Source organism: Sus scrofa, chromosome 11 (assembly GCF_000003025.6).
Source record: "Sus scrofa isolate TJ Tabasco breed Duroc chromosome 11, Sscrofa11.1, whole genome shotgun sequence".
Taxonomy (NCBI): domain Eukaryota; kingdom Metazoa; phylum Chordata; class Mammalia; order Artiodactyla; family Suidae; genus Sus; species Sus scrofa.
In genome coordinates, this window is record NC_010453.5 from 65,375,682 (window position 1) to 65,391,081 (window position 15,400).

Sequence of the window (15,400 nt, forward strand, 5' to 3'; positions counted from 1 at the left end):
CTTTAAACCAGTAAGTACAGAGGGCAGAAGCTGAACAACTGCCATATACTGGGTTTCTCAGGATGGCGATCCCATCACAACCACCACAACTCTACTACCATTATCATCTTCCGGGGAAGCTAAAACATGCATCATCATAATATCATGAACATAAGCCCTGATGCAGAACTGTCTTATGCACTCAACAATTATACCTAATGACAACCAATTACAAAACATGTCTAGCAGAATACCTTTCTTCCCCCTTGGCAAAAGACCAGAACGACATTGTTGCAGGAGATTTTCTTACTTCCCCTTTACATGCTTCTGCAGTTAATATTTTATAAAAATTCATGAAGTATATTAATAATTAGGAGGTAATGAAGTAATAGTTAGGAGTCCCTGCTACGGCACAGTGGGTTAAGAATCCTACTGCAGTGACTTTGGTTGCTGTGGAGGCACAGGTTCAATTCCAGGCCCAGAAATTTCCATATGCTGTGGGTGTGGCCATTAAAAAGTGGTAATATTAACTAGGATGCTGGCATTCAGCTAAACAAATCTCATGTTTTGCTTTAAATATAAAACCTGGGCTCCTAAAAGTACAAAATTGGGTGCTAAAAGTACAAAAAATAGTAAAAGTACACACGCAAACATTTCACATTTCCTTAAGATTTGCTATCATTTTTAAGGTAATTTTCAAAGTACTTCCCATGTTGTATTTTTCTGGACTTTGAATTAGAAGAGGCCTGGGAAACAGCTGAATGTTTTCTATACCACTTCTAATGACCTGAGTAGTTTTGTTACTAACTCAGAACAAGGAAATAAAATCTCAAATTATTTTCCTAAGGAATTAACAAGATTGGGCATTTTTACTGATCAAATTCACCAGAGAACTGGCTGTATTTCACCTACGCAAGTTCAGGGTCACATGGCTAGGAGAAACTTGATTCTTCCATGTCTTAGCTATTCTACTTTAAGCCGAATATAATGTTTGTGGAATAAAGCAACTTAAATCGTATAAAATCACATCACGGTCAAGTTGGGAAATGGAACACTAAACTTGAAATCACATAATAGTACACTAAAACCTATCTGGGGTTAAATCTTCTTTATGATATTTTGGTAATGTGATTTTTCAATCATACAGAATAACTGCATTTACAGGAATGCATCACCTTGACAGATCATTAAAATTTTAAAAACTCTGTAAGAATGATCACTCACATACTGAGCTAAAAATCTCCACTCACAGAAGTTTGATTAACTGGCCTTGATTCTATACTGACTCTAAATGAATTTAACACAAATCATGTCTACAAATGTACCCAGTGTCTCCCATGAGATCCTTCAAATATTTAAAGACAAAACAGAAGTTAATATTTACTGAAAATTTACTGTCTGCAGCTGTTCCATGTGCTCTATGTTTAAAAGTATATTTAATTTCTCTGACAAATTTGTAAAACAGACTATTACCTTTTCCACTGTCCAAATAAAGAAATCAAGTTTTATTTATTTATTATTATTACTTCTTACAGTCACACCCTGTGGCATATGGAAGTTCCTGGGTCAGAGAATGAATCTTGAGCTACAGCTGCAGCAATGCTGGATCTTTTAAACTACTGTGCCGGGCTGGGGATTGAACCCACATCTCTGCAGTGACCTGGGATTATTAACCTGCTGTGCCACAGCAGCAATCCTCCAAGTTTCTTTTAATTAATGGTACAAATGGAATTTGAATCCAGATTTGTTTAAAAAAAAAAAAAAAAAAGGCCTTGCTTATTTCCCAACCCTCTGCTACACCACGCTTCCAGCAATTTGTAAATATGGAGTGTGATAAAAACAAATATAATTGTAGCAGCAGCACTGTTTAGGGTTTTATTTAATATTAAAAAATAGATTTTTAATTCTTCTTAGCATATCAGCAATAAAGTATGAGACTATCATTGTATTTCAGTTTTGATCATTTATAAACAATTTTAACTTTGAATATGTTTCATTTCTAAAGTAAACATTTGGACAAGTTCAGAATGAAGATAGATTGTAAAAATATCAGAATTATTTCAAGCATTAAACTATCTGGTTCAGAATTATAACTGTTACAATTGTTATGACTGAACACAGTATTACAGCATTACTCTCAGAGTAATAAGCTAAGTATTACATTATAGTTCATAAACCACAGTACTTATTTTCAGATATATTACACTTTTCTATTCAAACCACAGTCCTACAAATTAAAAGATGATTGAAATTACAAATTTCTACTAGTCAACACAAAAAGACACTGTAATGTGACTTAATATCTATCTCTAGCTTCTCAACTCATTCAGAGTAAAACCCTACATGATTCGGCCCCAGCCACTTCTCTCTTGACTGTTCTCTTCACACCTGCTATTCCTAGGACACACAGACGTGAGCTCATCTCGGGAAGTTTGCACTCACTGTTCCCTCTACCCAGAATATTCCTCTTTCAGATGTTCAACACGGCTTACTCCCTCACCTTCTTTGGTTCCGTGTCCATATGATACTTTATCAGTAAGGATACCATTTGTTTCAGTCCCTGACACCAAAACGTAAACTCTATGAAAATATGTTTGCTCACTACTATGCTCTCAGAATCTAGAAGACTGTTTGGTTCACGGCAGATGCAAAATTATATCTAAATGTTTTTGTCAATTTCAAAGACAATGTAGTCCTAAGAGAAATAAGTTGAACATAACAATAATGTTTGTTATCACTAATATGATAACAATATCTGAATTAAACAATGACAAAGAAAACATAGAGGATGGCTTTTCCATAATGTATAACTAAAAGGTCTAGATAGAGTAGGTTGTAATTTTTTCCTTTTATCCTTTATAATGCCTGACAGAGCCAAAGGTAGCCATATACTTAAAAACTGTTCTAAAAAGCTATACTTCTTCCCAAAGCAACTGTTAAAGAGGAAAAGCAAAGACATTCCTGGACTTTCACATAGCTCACTAACAAAATTCACTAGTACTTTATATCACTGTAATAATAAACGGCAACTGTTGCCACCGATTTTAAAATAGCACCATACACAGATAAATCTGAGTCTAACTGCCTTTAGGAGTACACAATTAGCCTCAGAACTATTACACTGAAGCAGAAATATCTGATTTGTGGGTGCTTAAAGGTATGAGTCTCTCACTATTCTCCAATTCCTATTATTTACAGATTCAGAAAAGACAGAACAAATAAGCATAATTTTAAGGGAATGATAATGTGGGAATGAAACAAGCAGATGAACAGAGCTTATAAAAATGTAGAAAACAAAGAAAACATTAGAGCTCTGAAGACAATTTAGGGATATATAATTTGAGGCTCAAGTGGAGACATATCAAACACATTGCATTGGTTGATTTCTTAATAAACCTACCTAAGCACCAAATTTACTTTTTTAAAACTTAAATAGTTCCGAGGAAAACCAGACTATCATACTAAAAATAGTAATAGCTATCATCTATAATTTTGTATGTTATCTATAAAGGCCCCTAATTATAAAAATGTTTATGATCTATTAAGAGCAAAATGTGTGATGTAAGATTACCTATACATAATAGCATTACAATTAAGAATTTAAAAAAAAAAACAGAAATAGCCATGTAAGGGAGAAAAGAGGGTTGTAAAACATATTAAAAATAGTAAAACAATAAATAATTTTATTAGGATAGTGGGAGTAAGAGTGATTTTTCCTATAGACTTTAAAAGATTTTATTAATAAACACTACTTCATACTTCAACACCTACGAAAGTACTGTTATTAAATATAATTGACTGTAGATAAAAGCTACAAGAAAAAAATGTCAAAATGTACCTTCTATACCTACTACAACAGTTGTTCTCAATTACCATGTAATGTGTACCAAATTGTTTCTGACAGTATATTAGAACAAAATAAAAGCTATCCCCACAAGAACATCCGTATTCGCATTCAACGTTATCATTAATGGGGGGAGGGGTGAAGAAACAGATGGTGTGGCATGAACTGGCCATCTCAGCGGCCATTTAATTTGAGTGGAGACCTGTCTGGCATGTCTAGCATAGGAGAGCCATCCTTTGTGTTTTGCATCAGGTATGACACAAGAGAAAAATGTTTGAGACCCCTGTATCAAGGAGGCACTGAGAAAAGTGAGCCACTGCTTTTTCTACTTACTTTCCCATTGCTGACAACACCTATTTCTCCAGGATTCAATTTAAGTACCTCTTGACAGAACAACTGGTGAGTTCGAAAAATATTCACTCCAATGGTATTATATTTTTTCTCAAAAGCATTTTTATCCATCCCCTAAAGCAGAATGATAAAATAAGAAAACAGTAAATACATGAAATAATTTTAGCATAGTCTTTAATGTATTAGTAAATACATGAAATAATTTTAACAGTCTTTAATGTATTAAACTTAAAATTATTTTAACTTATAATTTTAAAAATACCTTTTCTTCCAAGACCAAGAAAAAGAATATTTCTTTGACAAGGCAATTATAGTATTTGTAAATCTTGTTACAAGGAGATACAGTTTGATATTCATCAAGAATTTGGGTGGATTAGTGATTAGTAAAATACTAGGGAACATCAATTTAAATAAAATTTAACATTAAATAAATGAAATATAATCTTTATTAAATTCTAAACTCAGTATCTTGGTGTGCTCAAGAAAAAAATGTTTAAAATAGAAATACTTTATCTGATTCCATAATGCCAATTCCACAAAACCAATTTAATAATAGAGCATTTAAATTCTGATATATAGGAGTTCCTGTCGTGCTCAACAATAACAAATATAACTGGTATCCATGAGGATGCAGGTTCAATCCCTGGTCTTGCTCAATGGGTTAAGGATCCAGTGTTTCCCCGAGTTGTGGTGTAGGTCACACATGCAACTCAGATCCCACCTTGCTGTGGCTATGGCGTAGGCCAGCAGCTGCAGCTCCGATTCAACCCCTAGCCTGTGAACTTTCATATGCTGCAGGTGTGCCCCTTAAAAAAAAAAAAAAAACACCCAAAAATCTGAAATATAAGAGTGATTTTTGATTAGAGTAAAAAAATATGGATATTCACAGAAACTAAAACCTTTCTATTAAGGCTTTCTCCATCTCAGTATGTATCAAACTTTAATATGCATAAAATCACCTGGGTGCCTTGTTAAAGTATAGATTCTACTTCAGTAGATCCAGGGTGGGCCTTAAATTCTAAATTTTTAATAAGTTCCTGGGTACTCCTGCAATGTCAGAAATGTTCCCTTGCACTATCTAATATGGTAGCCACAGCTACCATATTAGAGTACTGAGCACTTGAAATGTGGCTAATATGACTGAAAAATTGAATTTAAAATTTAATTGAATTTTAATTTAAGTTTACACAGGGGTTCCCATCATGGCTCAGTGGAAACAAATCTGACTAGCATCCCTGAGGATGCAGGTTCAACCTGTGGCCTCATTCAGTGGGTTAAGCATCCGGCGTTGCTGTGAGCTGTGGTGTAGGTCACAGATGCAGCTTGGATCACTCATTGCTGTGGGTGTAGGCCAATGGCTACAGCTCCAATTTGACCCCTAGCCTGGGAATCTCCATATGCAGCAGGTGAAAGCCTAAAAAGATAAAAATAAATAAATTTTAAAAATAAAAATAAAAAATAAAATAGCCACACGAAGCCAGTGGCTATAGGATCAGACAGTGCAGCCCTCGCTCAGTCTTCCAAAATCTTTCTTAGTCAATCCCTCTCTGACCACAAGCTTCTGACCTTCCAGCTCATGCAGCTCGGTGTCACAAGACCAACCACTACTCAACCCGTTAGTCCACTGACCCTATGACTTATTTATTGCCCATCATACTTTCCATATCACCATTTCCTCCTAACCAAGTTATATCCCAAGCCCTGTACTGTAACAAAAAAATATCCCATGCTCAGCTCCCTTGAATGCTTCCCCTCATTTTCACCTGGCAAAATCTCAGCTGTGGTTAAACACAACACTGCTTACTCTGCAACTGGATCCAAACAGTGTTAAGATAGCTGGAGAAAAATGTGTAGCTGATGTTGATCTCACTTTCAATTTATGGTCAATAACCCAAGTAGGCCCTCAGAAATCTTTTCATACTAATGTTTTTAATCCACTTTCTCACCCTCAGAATAGAAAAAAAAAATTGACATTTTCTCAACTCTCTCCCCTCAAACCTTTAATACCTCCTACCCCCATTCTAATACTTAACTAATGACTTTCTTTTGAAAACGAAATCAGTCAGAAGTATTTGTCCTCCAACCACCAAATAAATCTACCCTGTTCGTAAGCCAATATTACAACTTGTGCATTGGACCCCAGCACCTCTGATCTACTCAAGAACTGTGCTCCCGCTCTGCGTCCTTCTCTCTATACCATCCTTTCTCATTTTCTTAGATGGAGTTTCCATTGGCATACAAAAAAGTGACATCTAGAAATTCTTCCTTCACCTCAAGTCCTATTTTAGATACAGAATATTGCTCTGTTCCCCATACAGGACAATTCCTTTACAAAGCTACCGATACCTGCTGTCTCTATTTCCTGATTTTCCATTCTCTCTTCAATCTAGTTCACTTCCATACCTACTACCTCACTGAAACTGTTCTTATCAAAGTCATCAATGACCATCTCACCAAACAAAATGGTCCTTTTTCAAGTCTAATTTCAGGACATCTGGTACAGTTGACCATGTCCTCCTTGAGAGACTTTCCCTGCTTGGCTTCCAGGACATCTCACTCCTGGCTATCTTCCTAACTCGTGGTTTGTTCCATCTTCCTCTTTACTGGACCATCCTTTTCTTGTGTTCTTTTGCAGGCTGGAATGTTCCAGGGCTCTGTTCTCCAACCCCCTGCTCCCACTCATTTCCAAGGTATTTCATCCAGTTTCTTCGCTTTAATTTATAGGTAATATTGATGACCCTCAAACTGACTGACTCAAAAGAAAAAAAACTTAACTAACCAAAACTTTACATCCTCCATTGATTTCTACAGTTTTTTACTCAATCGTTAGCTCAACATCTCCACCTGACTGTCTAACAGGCATCTCCAACTTAACACATACAAAGCTTAACTTTTGATCACCAATGTGTCCAAATCATCTCTTCATGTAGATTACCCCATCTCAAAAAAAAAAAAAAGACCTCACGATTCTAGCTGTTCAAGCCAAAATTCTACAGTATTACTTTCATACATCATACACAATTGTCAGCTAACCCTGTTGACTATAGTTGTAACAAATTTTACGTATCAAACACCATGTCTACCACTACTACCTAGTCCAAAACACCATTATTTCTTGCTGAGATTACAGCATTCTCACGATTCATCCTATTGCCACTCTTGTCTACTTGCTATCAGATCTTCATATGGCATCTAGAGTCATCTTTTTAAAGATTATTTACCTCTCCAGAGTCCTCAATGACTTTCTGTTATACTCAGAAAAAAATTCAATTCCTTACCAGGGCCCATGAGTGCTTGAAATACCTGGGGTTATCTTTCTGATCTCATCTCCTTCTGCTCTCCACATCACTATTTTGGTCGTATCAACCTTCTACCTGTACCTCAAACCTTTCAAGACTGTTTGTGTCAGGCCTTTAGACCTGCTATGTTCCTGAACTTGGAATACTCTTCTTACAGAGTTTTCATGGCTTGATTTCTCATTTCGTTCAGAACTCTGATCAAATATCAGTTCTTTAGAGATGCCTTCCCTTGACCACTTCACATAAAAGAGCATCTCTCAAACTGTCTACTTTCTTCTATTTCTTTGTATCTTTCCAATACTGCTTACCTTGTCTTTCCTGTTACAATGTAAAGCTTCACAAGAAGAGGGACTCCACCTGCCCTGTGCAAAAATGTTATCTCCATTGTCTGGTAGACAAGCAATAAATTTTTTGAATGGATTAGTGAATCTTTCTTCTGGATGATCAGCTTCTATCTTTAGAATTTCCCCTGTACTAGATCTCTTCGATGAAATACCTGAGGATTATTTATATAATCTTTTAACTCCCAATTCTTTACATATCCTAACTAGAATGCCATCAACTTTAAGGATAATATAGTAGTTGAGATACACGAAATTTGATTTGTTAAGTGCCTCTATGCAAAACCTGTATCATTTAACATTGATCTTTTCCCACTGCAAAGTTAATTATCTCTATTTGATTATATTTATTGATTTTTTTGGGTAACATGATAGCTCCAGGCACACTGATTTATACTTTTAAAATATGCAACAGATATTATTATTATTTCAAACAAGTATCTACTGACCTCAGTAAGGAACGTTTTAATTTTAGCTCCAGAGTAAATAGCTGTAGCAGTTTCTTCCTCTGTCAGTTTCATGAGAAAGTTTCTCAAAAAGTTGTTTCTCTGTGTAAGAAAAGCTGCCAGAATTCCTCTAGAAATAGCTGTGCTCTCTTCATCTATTTTGGATGTAGGATTATAAATAATCCCCAACCGACTATAAACACTTGTTTCCTGCAAAACATTTATAGAAAAAGATCACTGTCTTACATATCCTTTTACAATTGAGCTTCCTTGTTTCCAATCAAGTTTGTTCGCTGTACCATATAGCATCTTTCAGTGTTAAAGTCCTTCTGTTGACTGGACTGAATGCGGCATACCTAGGAAATAGCCTACGGTCACTTTAGTAATCCTAATTGCTCCCCTTCCTGCATAATCAATCTTTTAGCCTCTTCTGTGTGTGAAATAACACACATAAAAATGCACACACACACAAAAAAACTACAGAGCTCAGGGAATTAACTCATGAAACTATCACCTGAGTCAAGAAATAGAACCCACAGCAACCTACACAACTTTGATATTCCCTGGCAATGGCTGCATCTTCTCGCTTTGCTAAAGACAACCACCATGCTGTTACTTACAGTAATAACAGTCTTGTTTTTCTTTATAGTTTATCACCTGTGCTTGCATTATTAAACATTTAATCTATTTTGAATGTCATTTAAAAGCAATCATACAGTATATATTCTTTTGGGCTTTTTCATTTCACATAATGACTGTGAGATTCATCAACACTGTTTCCAGCAGCTATAGTTATTTTTTTGTACGGTACAGAATTCCATGATATGAATATACTCTTATGCACCCTACTGATGTTGGACGTGTGAATTTTTTTTCATTTGCTGCATATTCTAAACAGAATATGGTATCTTCAACTTTAGAAAATGCTAAAGTTTTTCAAAACAGCCGAAATAATTTTTACTCCACCAGCAACATGAGTTCCATTGCCTTGCAATCTCAAAAACATTTTGTATTATCAGATTTTTTAATTTCAGTCATTCTTGTGGATATGTAAAGTTATCAGGTTTAATTTGCTTTCTATCATCACTAATGATATTAATCATCGTTTAACATGTTCATTGGCCTCTTCTGATTTGCCTGTTCGATCTTTTGCCAGTATTACTGGAGATAATTACCTTTTACTTACTGAGTTATAATGGTTTGATTTGCAATACTTAAGAGCTTTTTTTTGATATATGTATGCAGATAACTTCTGTCATTGTGTGGCTTGCCCTTTTATTCTCTTGATGGTGTGTTCTGACAAAAAAAATAGTCTTTAATTTCAATATAGTTCAATTTACTCGTATTTTTCCTCATGGCTACTGGGTTTTCTGTTCTGCTTTAGGAATCTTTTCTCTGAAGGCATAAAGATAGCCCTTGTAATTTCTGGGAAGTTTCATTATTTTGCTTTTTATGTTTAGATCTATATGCATCTGAAATTGATTTTTCAGTGTGATATGAAAGGGAGAAAAAAGACCACTCTTACTGCTCTTTAAAGCCAGCTATATCATAAAGCACATGTAGAATATGCATGGGTCTGTTTCTGGATTCTCTATTCTCTTTCCATTGTTCTATTTTTCTATCTTTATTCTAATACCAAATTGTTTTCAGTTTTACAGCTTCATGAAAGATCTTGATATCCAGTAGAACAATTATCCTACCTTCTTTAACAGTAATTTAATTATTCTTGGTCCTTTGAATCTCTATATAAATTTAAGAATCAGATTGACAATTTCCATAAAAATTACTCAGATTTGGAGAGTTCCAACTGTGGCACAAATCAAACCCAACTAGTATCCATGAGGATGCAGGTTCAACCCCTGGCCTTGCTCAGTGGGTTGGGGATCTAGCGTTGCCATGATCTATGGTGTAGGTCACAGACACTGCTAAGATCCCGGTTGCTGTGGCTGTGGTGTAGGCCAGTAGTTGCAGCTCCAATTTGACCCTTTGGCTAGGAACTTCCATATGCTGTGGGTGTGGCCCTTAAAAAAAAAAAAAAAAAAAAAAAAAAAAAGCTCAGATTCGTATTAGAATTGCACTGAGGCTATACATCAATTTGAGGAGAAAACCTTTATAAGACTGAGTTTTTCAATTCATGACTATGGTATATCTCTTCACTCATGTAGAACTTCTGACTTCTGTCAATAATATTTTATTGTGTAAAAGTCTTAAACATATTTTTACATTTACTCCTAGTATTTGATATTTTTTATATTATTATAAGTGATATTTTTATTTAAAATGAATTTCTGGTTTGTTGCAACTCTTAGAATTAACTGTGGTATACTGACCTGTTATTTAGCAATTTTGTTAAACTAAAAAAATAATTGTCATGTGGATTTATATTTTCTTTACAAAAAAACTGGAAATACGGCAATTTTGATTTTTATACTGTTTATTCCTTTATCCACTTGTTTAGGATTTTTGCATCTATGCTGGTACTTAAGATTGCGTACAGTTTTCCATTCTTAAATAATACACTGTTAGGCATTTGATTTTGAAGTAATGCTGCCCTTATAAAATAAGATGAGATGTCTTGCTTATTATTCTATTTGCTGAAAAAAAAACTGTTTGATTGATGTGTGGTACAGTTTACCAGTATGATCATATAGGTCCAGTGTTTTCTCTTTTGAACATTTTAAATTACAGATTTAATTTCTTTGGTAACTAAAACCACTTTTCTTCCTACTCCTGTCATGTCCACAGGACCTTGAATTACATCCCTCTTTCCATCAGAGCACTGATTGTTTGGATTGGCTTCTCCATTTTTCTTGACCAGTTTTATCAAGTTTTTTTTTTTTTAAATCAATTTAGTCTTTTCAAAGAATCAACTTTTGGCTTTATGGACCTTAATTGTATTCATTTTTTTCTTATCTTTATCTTACCTTTTCCTTTACTTTCTTTCATGAAATCTTAATCGCTGTTTTTAAATATTAAGATTTGTGCTTAGATGACTGATTTTTTAGCCTTTCTTTTTTCAGATATACATAAAACAGTTTTAGTTGTTATCTCTCAAGTTTTAATGTCATTCAATGAATAATGCAATTCATTTCAAAAATTTTTCTTATATTATTTATTTTTTGTCTTTTTTTTAGGGCCACACCTGAGGCATATGGAGGTTCCCAGGCTAGGGGTCCAGTCGGAGCTGTAGCCACCGGCCTACACCAGAGCCACGGCAACGTGGGATCCGAGCCGCATCTGCAACCTACACCACAGCTCACAGCAACGCCGGATCGTTAACCCACTGAGCGAGGGCAGGGATTGAACCCTCAACCTCATGGTTCCTAGTCGGATTCGTTAACCACTGCGCCATGACAGGAGTTCCCATTGTGGTGTTCCCATTGTGCCGTGAGCTGTGGTGTAGGTTGCAGACGCGGCTCGGATCCGGCGTTGCCATGGCTCTGGCGTAGGCCGGGCGGCTACAGCTCCGATTAGACCCCTAGCCTGGGAACCTCCATATGCCGTGGGAGCGGCCCAATAAATAGCAAAAAGACAAAAAAAAAAAAATATTTTCAAACGTGCATTTTTGTACCAACAGCTTACACAGAAACGCTTCTTAATATCCAAATATCCAGAGATGCTCCAGTTTTCTTTTGGTGACTGATTTCTAACCTAACTACACTGTGATAAGATATACCTGACCTTTCAACAACATGGGTTTGAACAGCATGTGTCTACTTACACAAATTTTTTCAGCAGTAAATACTATAGTGTTACATGATCTGTGATTGGTTGAATTGGCAGATGAAGATATGAATATGGAGGAATTGTGTATACAGAAGATCAACTGTAAGTTACATGTGGATTTTCACTGCTCAGAGGGACAGTATCCCTAACTCCTGCATTGTTCAAGAGTCAATTGTACTTTGTATGAGTTCAATCCTTGAAAATTTAATGAGATTTGCTTTATATCTCAGCATCCACAAGTGTCTTCAAAATGTTACATTTGTGCTTTGCAAGAACATATACTTTGTATGTTTGCAGGAACACAATATGTACTTTTCTATCCATATCCATTAGGTCAAGTTTGATGATTTTATCATTCAAATGTTCTATGTGTCTTTACTGATTTTCTATGTATCCATTTTATTTGCTACTGAGAAAGCTATGTTACAATTTTGTATTATGAGTCATGGTTTTGTCTGTTTCTCAGTGAAGTTTTGTCAAGTTCTGCTTTACATACTTTCAGTCTATCCTCCAAGATGAACTGCTTTTCAAGAGGGGAAAAATTTACAGAAAACATAGATTATACTCTGGCTGCTGAAATGGCCTGGAAGCAATGGCACTCTGATCACAATGAGCTCTCACTGCCCAGATCTGGATTTCTACACACCATTTTCCACTAGAGAAGTTAGAACGCTTTAGACAATGGAAGAGTGCAGGTCTAGACAAGAACACAAGGTGAGACAGACATGTTAACTCAGAAATCAAAAAAAGTTCTCAGAAAAGGGTCACAGGAGTCAGCTTAAAGGGGTTTATTAGCCAAATAGGGACACTTTAGCATCTGAAAAAAAAAAAAAATGTGTAGGAGTTCCCCAGTGGCCTAGAGGCTAAGGATCTAGCATTGTCATTGCCATGGCACAGGTTTTCCCCTGGCCCAGGAACCTCTACATGCCATGGGTGCAGCCAAAAAAAATTTAGGAAGAATTTTATTTCATTGTATTTCATGTCATCCATATCAGAAAAATACTAGCTGAAGGATAATCTCTCTTTTGCAACTGAAAATCAAATAATGATTTAAGCAAGCATCAACAATAGATCCTAAAAGCATTAGGTTCAAGGTTGTGGGTGACAGGATACTCACATGGCATAAGAACATTCCTTGGTAGATTAACTCCTGTTTGAAAAAGGAGGAAACATATTTACAAGATAGAGATTTGGCTACTGTCAGGTTATGCTTTAAATGTATAGTGAGCCAGCCTGACAGATGTGTGCTTTAGCAACAAGGCCATAGGAGAGGCTCAAAACATGTACATGCGGGATAGAGCAGCACCCAGGAAGTCTTGCTGCCGGAACATATTTAAGCTGAAACCAATTAGAATTCCCAGTACAGAGGAAGGACACGTTTAAAATATTACAGGGAAATAATCACTGAAATTCAGAATGAGGGATTTTTCTACAAAGCAAGTAGCTTGGGGGAAAAAAAAATCCAGTGGGAAAAAATGAGAATAGGACTATTTTACAGTAAAAGAACTAGTGAAATATGAAATGAAATGCACTGCGGGAAGCTTATTTGGAGTCAGGTCTGAAAAAAAGAAAAGACCTATTTGTGGGAACAATAAGGGAAAATTTAATACAGACCTGGTACTAACAATGTGATAATGGTATTATAGTCATGTAGAATATCTTTATTCCGGGAAATGCATGTTGAAGTACTAAAGGAAGGTATATGCTGAATTCTACAACTTACTTTAAAATGATATAGACCATGCCTGCCCCTACTCCCCGATAGATAAGTATGTAAAACATATACAGCAGGATATTAACACTTATAAGCTCTAGGTGTTAGGTATGTAAGTACTCAGTAGTCTTTTAAATTCTGTATAGCAATGAATATTAAACATGGACTCCAAAAGAGAGACCCAGGAAGCCATAGGAGAGGCTCCAGTAAGAGGGAGAAATTAAAAACGAGCTGGCTGATATGAAACGAAAATAAAGAGATTCAAAACAATAGCAGAAAGAATAAAAATAAGAACAGCTATCACAGAAAATTCAATTTATGAACTTGATCAGGAGTCAGCAAATTACAGCCTGGTGGTGAAATTCCATCTGGGGCCTGTTTTTATATGATTCTCCAGGCAACGAATGTTATGTAAAATGGCAGAGCAGCCAGACATTTAACAGAGAGAATATGAGGAAGAGATAAGAAGAGTTGTCCAGGGATGGAACTCATCCCTGAGGGTCTGGAAAAACGGCACATGTGCTACACTGGCCCCACTCGGGACAGTCAGAATGCAGCCTGAGCCAGACTTGAAAGTATTCTCTGAACAAACACTGCTGAATAAAAAGCTGCTTCGACAATGGGGTGACTCCTAGGAATTCAGGCTTAAAAATAAAATTAAACTCATTCTGAGCAGTGGTGACTGTGTATATACCAGAGTTTGAAACTTCTCAGGTGTATTTAGAGAAATTTCAAGGTACTATTCCATGGGTGAATGTGGAACAAAATCACAAAACTGCTGAGCTATGAAAGTCATCTCTAAACACACATCCAACACTAAAGGGTGAAAAACCTGTCTACTGGACTTAAGCACAACCTTTGACCAATGAGTGGCTTTTGCTGATCCAGAGGCAGTCCCTAGGAAACCACGACAAAAGATAAAGACAAGGGAAAAAACCTGAGCAGGAACATCAGAGATTTGTAATAAGAGGACAATAGATTTGTAGAATTAGTCACATCACTAAACAAAAGATCAAACAATCAACAAGCAGCCCTGAAGGTTAGGGGGACAGGAGTTGTCAATATCCAAATGTGCCACACTGATTTAACTAGAATATTTGGTTTTCAATAAAAAAAAATGTGAGATGTGTAATGCAACAGGATAGTGTGATTTAAACAAAGGAAAAAAGGCAAGCATTAGAAACAGTCTTTGAAGGGTCTTAGATGTTAGACTTACAGACATAAAGATGTTCAAAGAATTGAAGGAAACCATGTCTAAAGAATTAAAGGAAGATACGATAATAACAACATCATATAGGTAATAATAATAAAGAGATAGAAATTTTCAAAAATAACAAATGGAAATTATGCAGTTGAAAACTATAACTGAAATGAAAAATTCACCAGAGGGGTTCAACAGACTTGAGTTGGCAGAAAAAAATCAGTGAATTTAAGTACATAGAGGTAGGGCGTTCTCGTCATGGCTCAGCAGAACCATGAGGTTGCGAGTTCAATACATGGCCTCGCTCAGAGGGTTAAGGATCCGGCATTGCCCTGAGCTGTGGTGTAGGTGCAGATGTGGCTCGGATCTGGCATTGCTATGGCTGTGTTGTAGGCCAGCAGCTGTAGCTGCAATTAGACCCCTAGCCTGGGAACCTCTTTATGACGCAGGTTCGGCCCTAAAAAGACAACAACAACAACAGCAAGATACATAGAGGTTA

At 36.0% G+C, this 15,400-nt stretch overlaps 1 protein-coding gene across 3 annotated transcripts in view; it reads right to left on the reverse strand.

The window, feature by feature from the left end:
• The window catches only part of UGGT2 (UDP-glucose glycoprotein glucosyltransferase 2), a 169,584-nt gene that overhangs the window by 68,474 nt on the left and 85,710 nt on the right, over nucleotides 1-15,400 (reverse strand). For all 3 annotated transcript variants that reach the window (XM_021065792.1, XM_021065791.1, XM_021065793.1), the window contains 2 exons: nucleotides 8,264-8,470; nucleotides 4,157-4,288 (listed from right to left, as the gene is read on the reverse strand). In XM_021065792.1, the coding sequence (XP_020921451.1) occupies nucleotides 4,157-4,288; nucleotides 8,264-8,470 (339 nt within the window). The remainder of the gene's footprint in view (nucleotides 1-4,156; nucleotides 4,289-8,263; nucleotides 8,471-15,400) is intronic.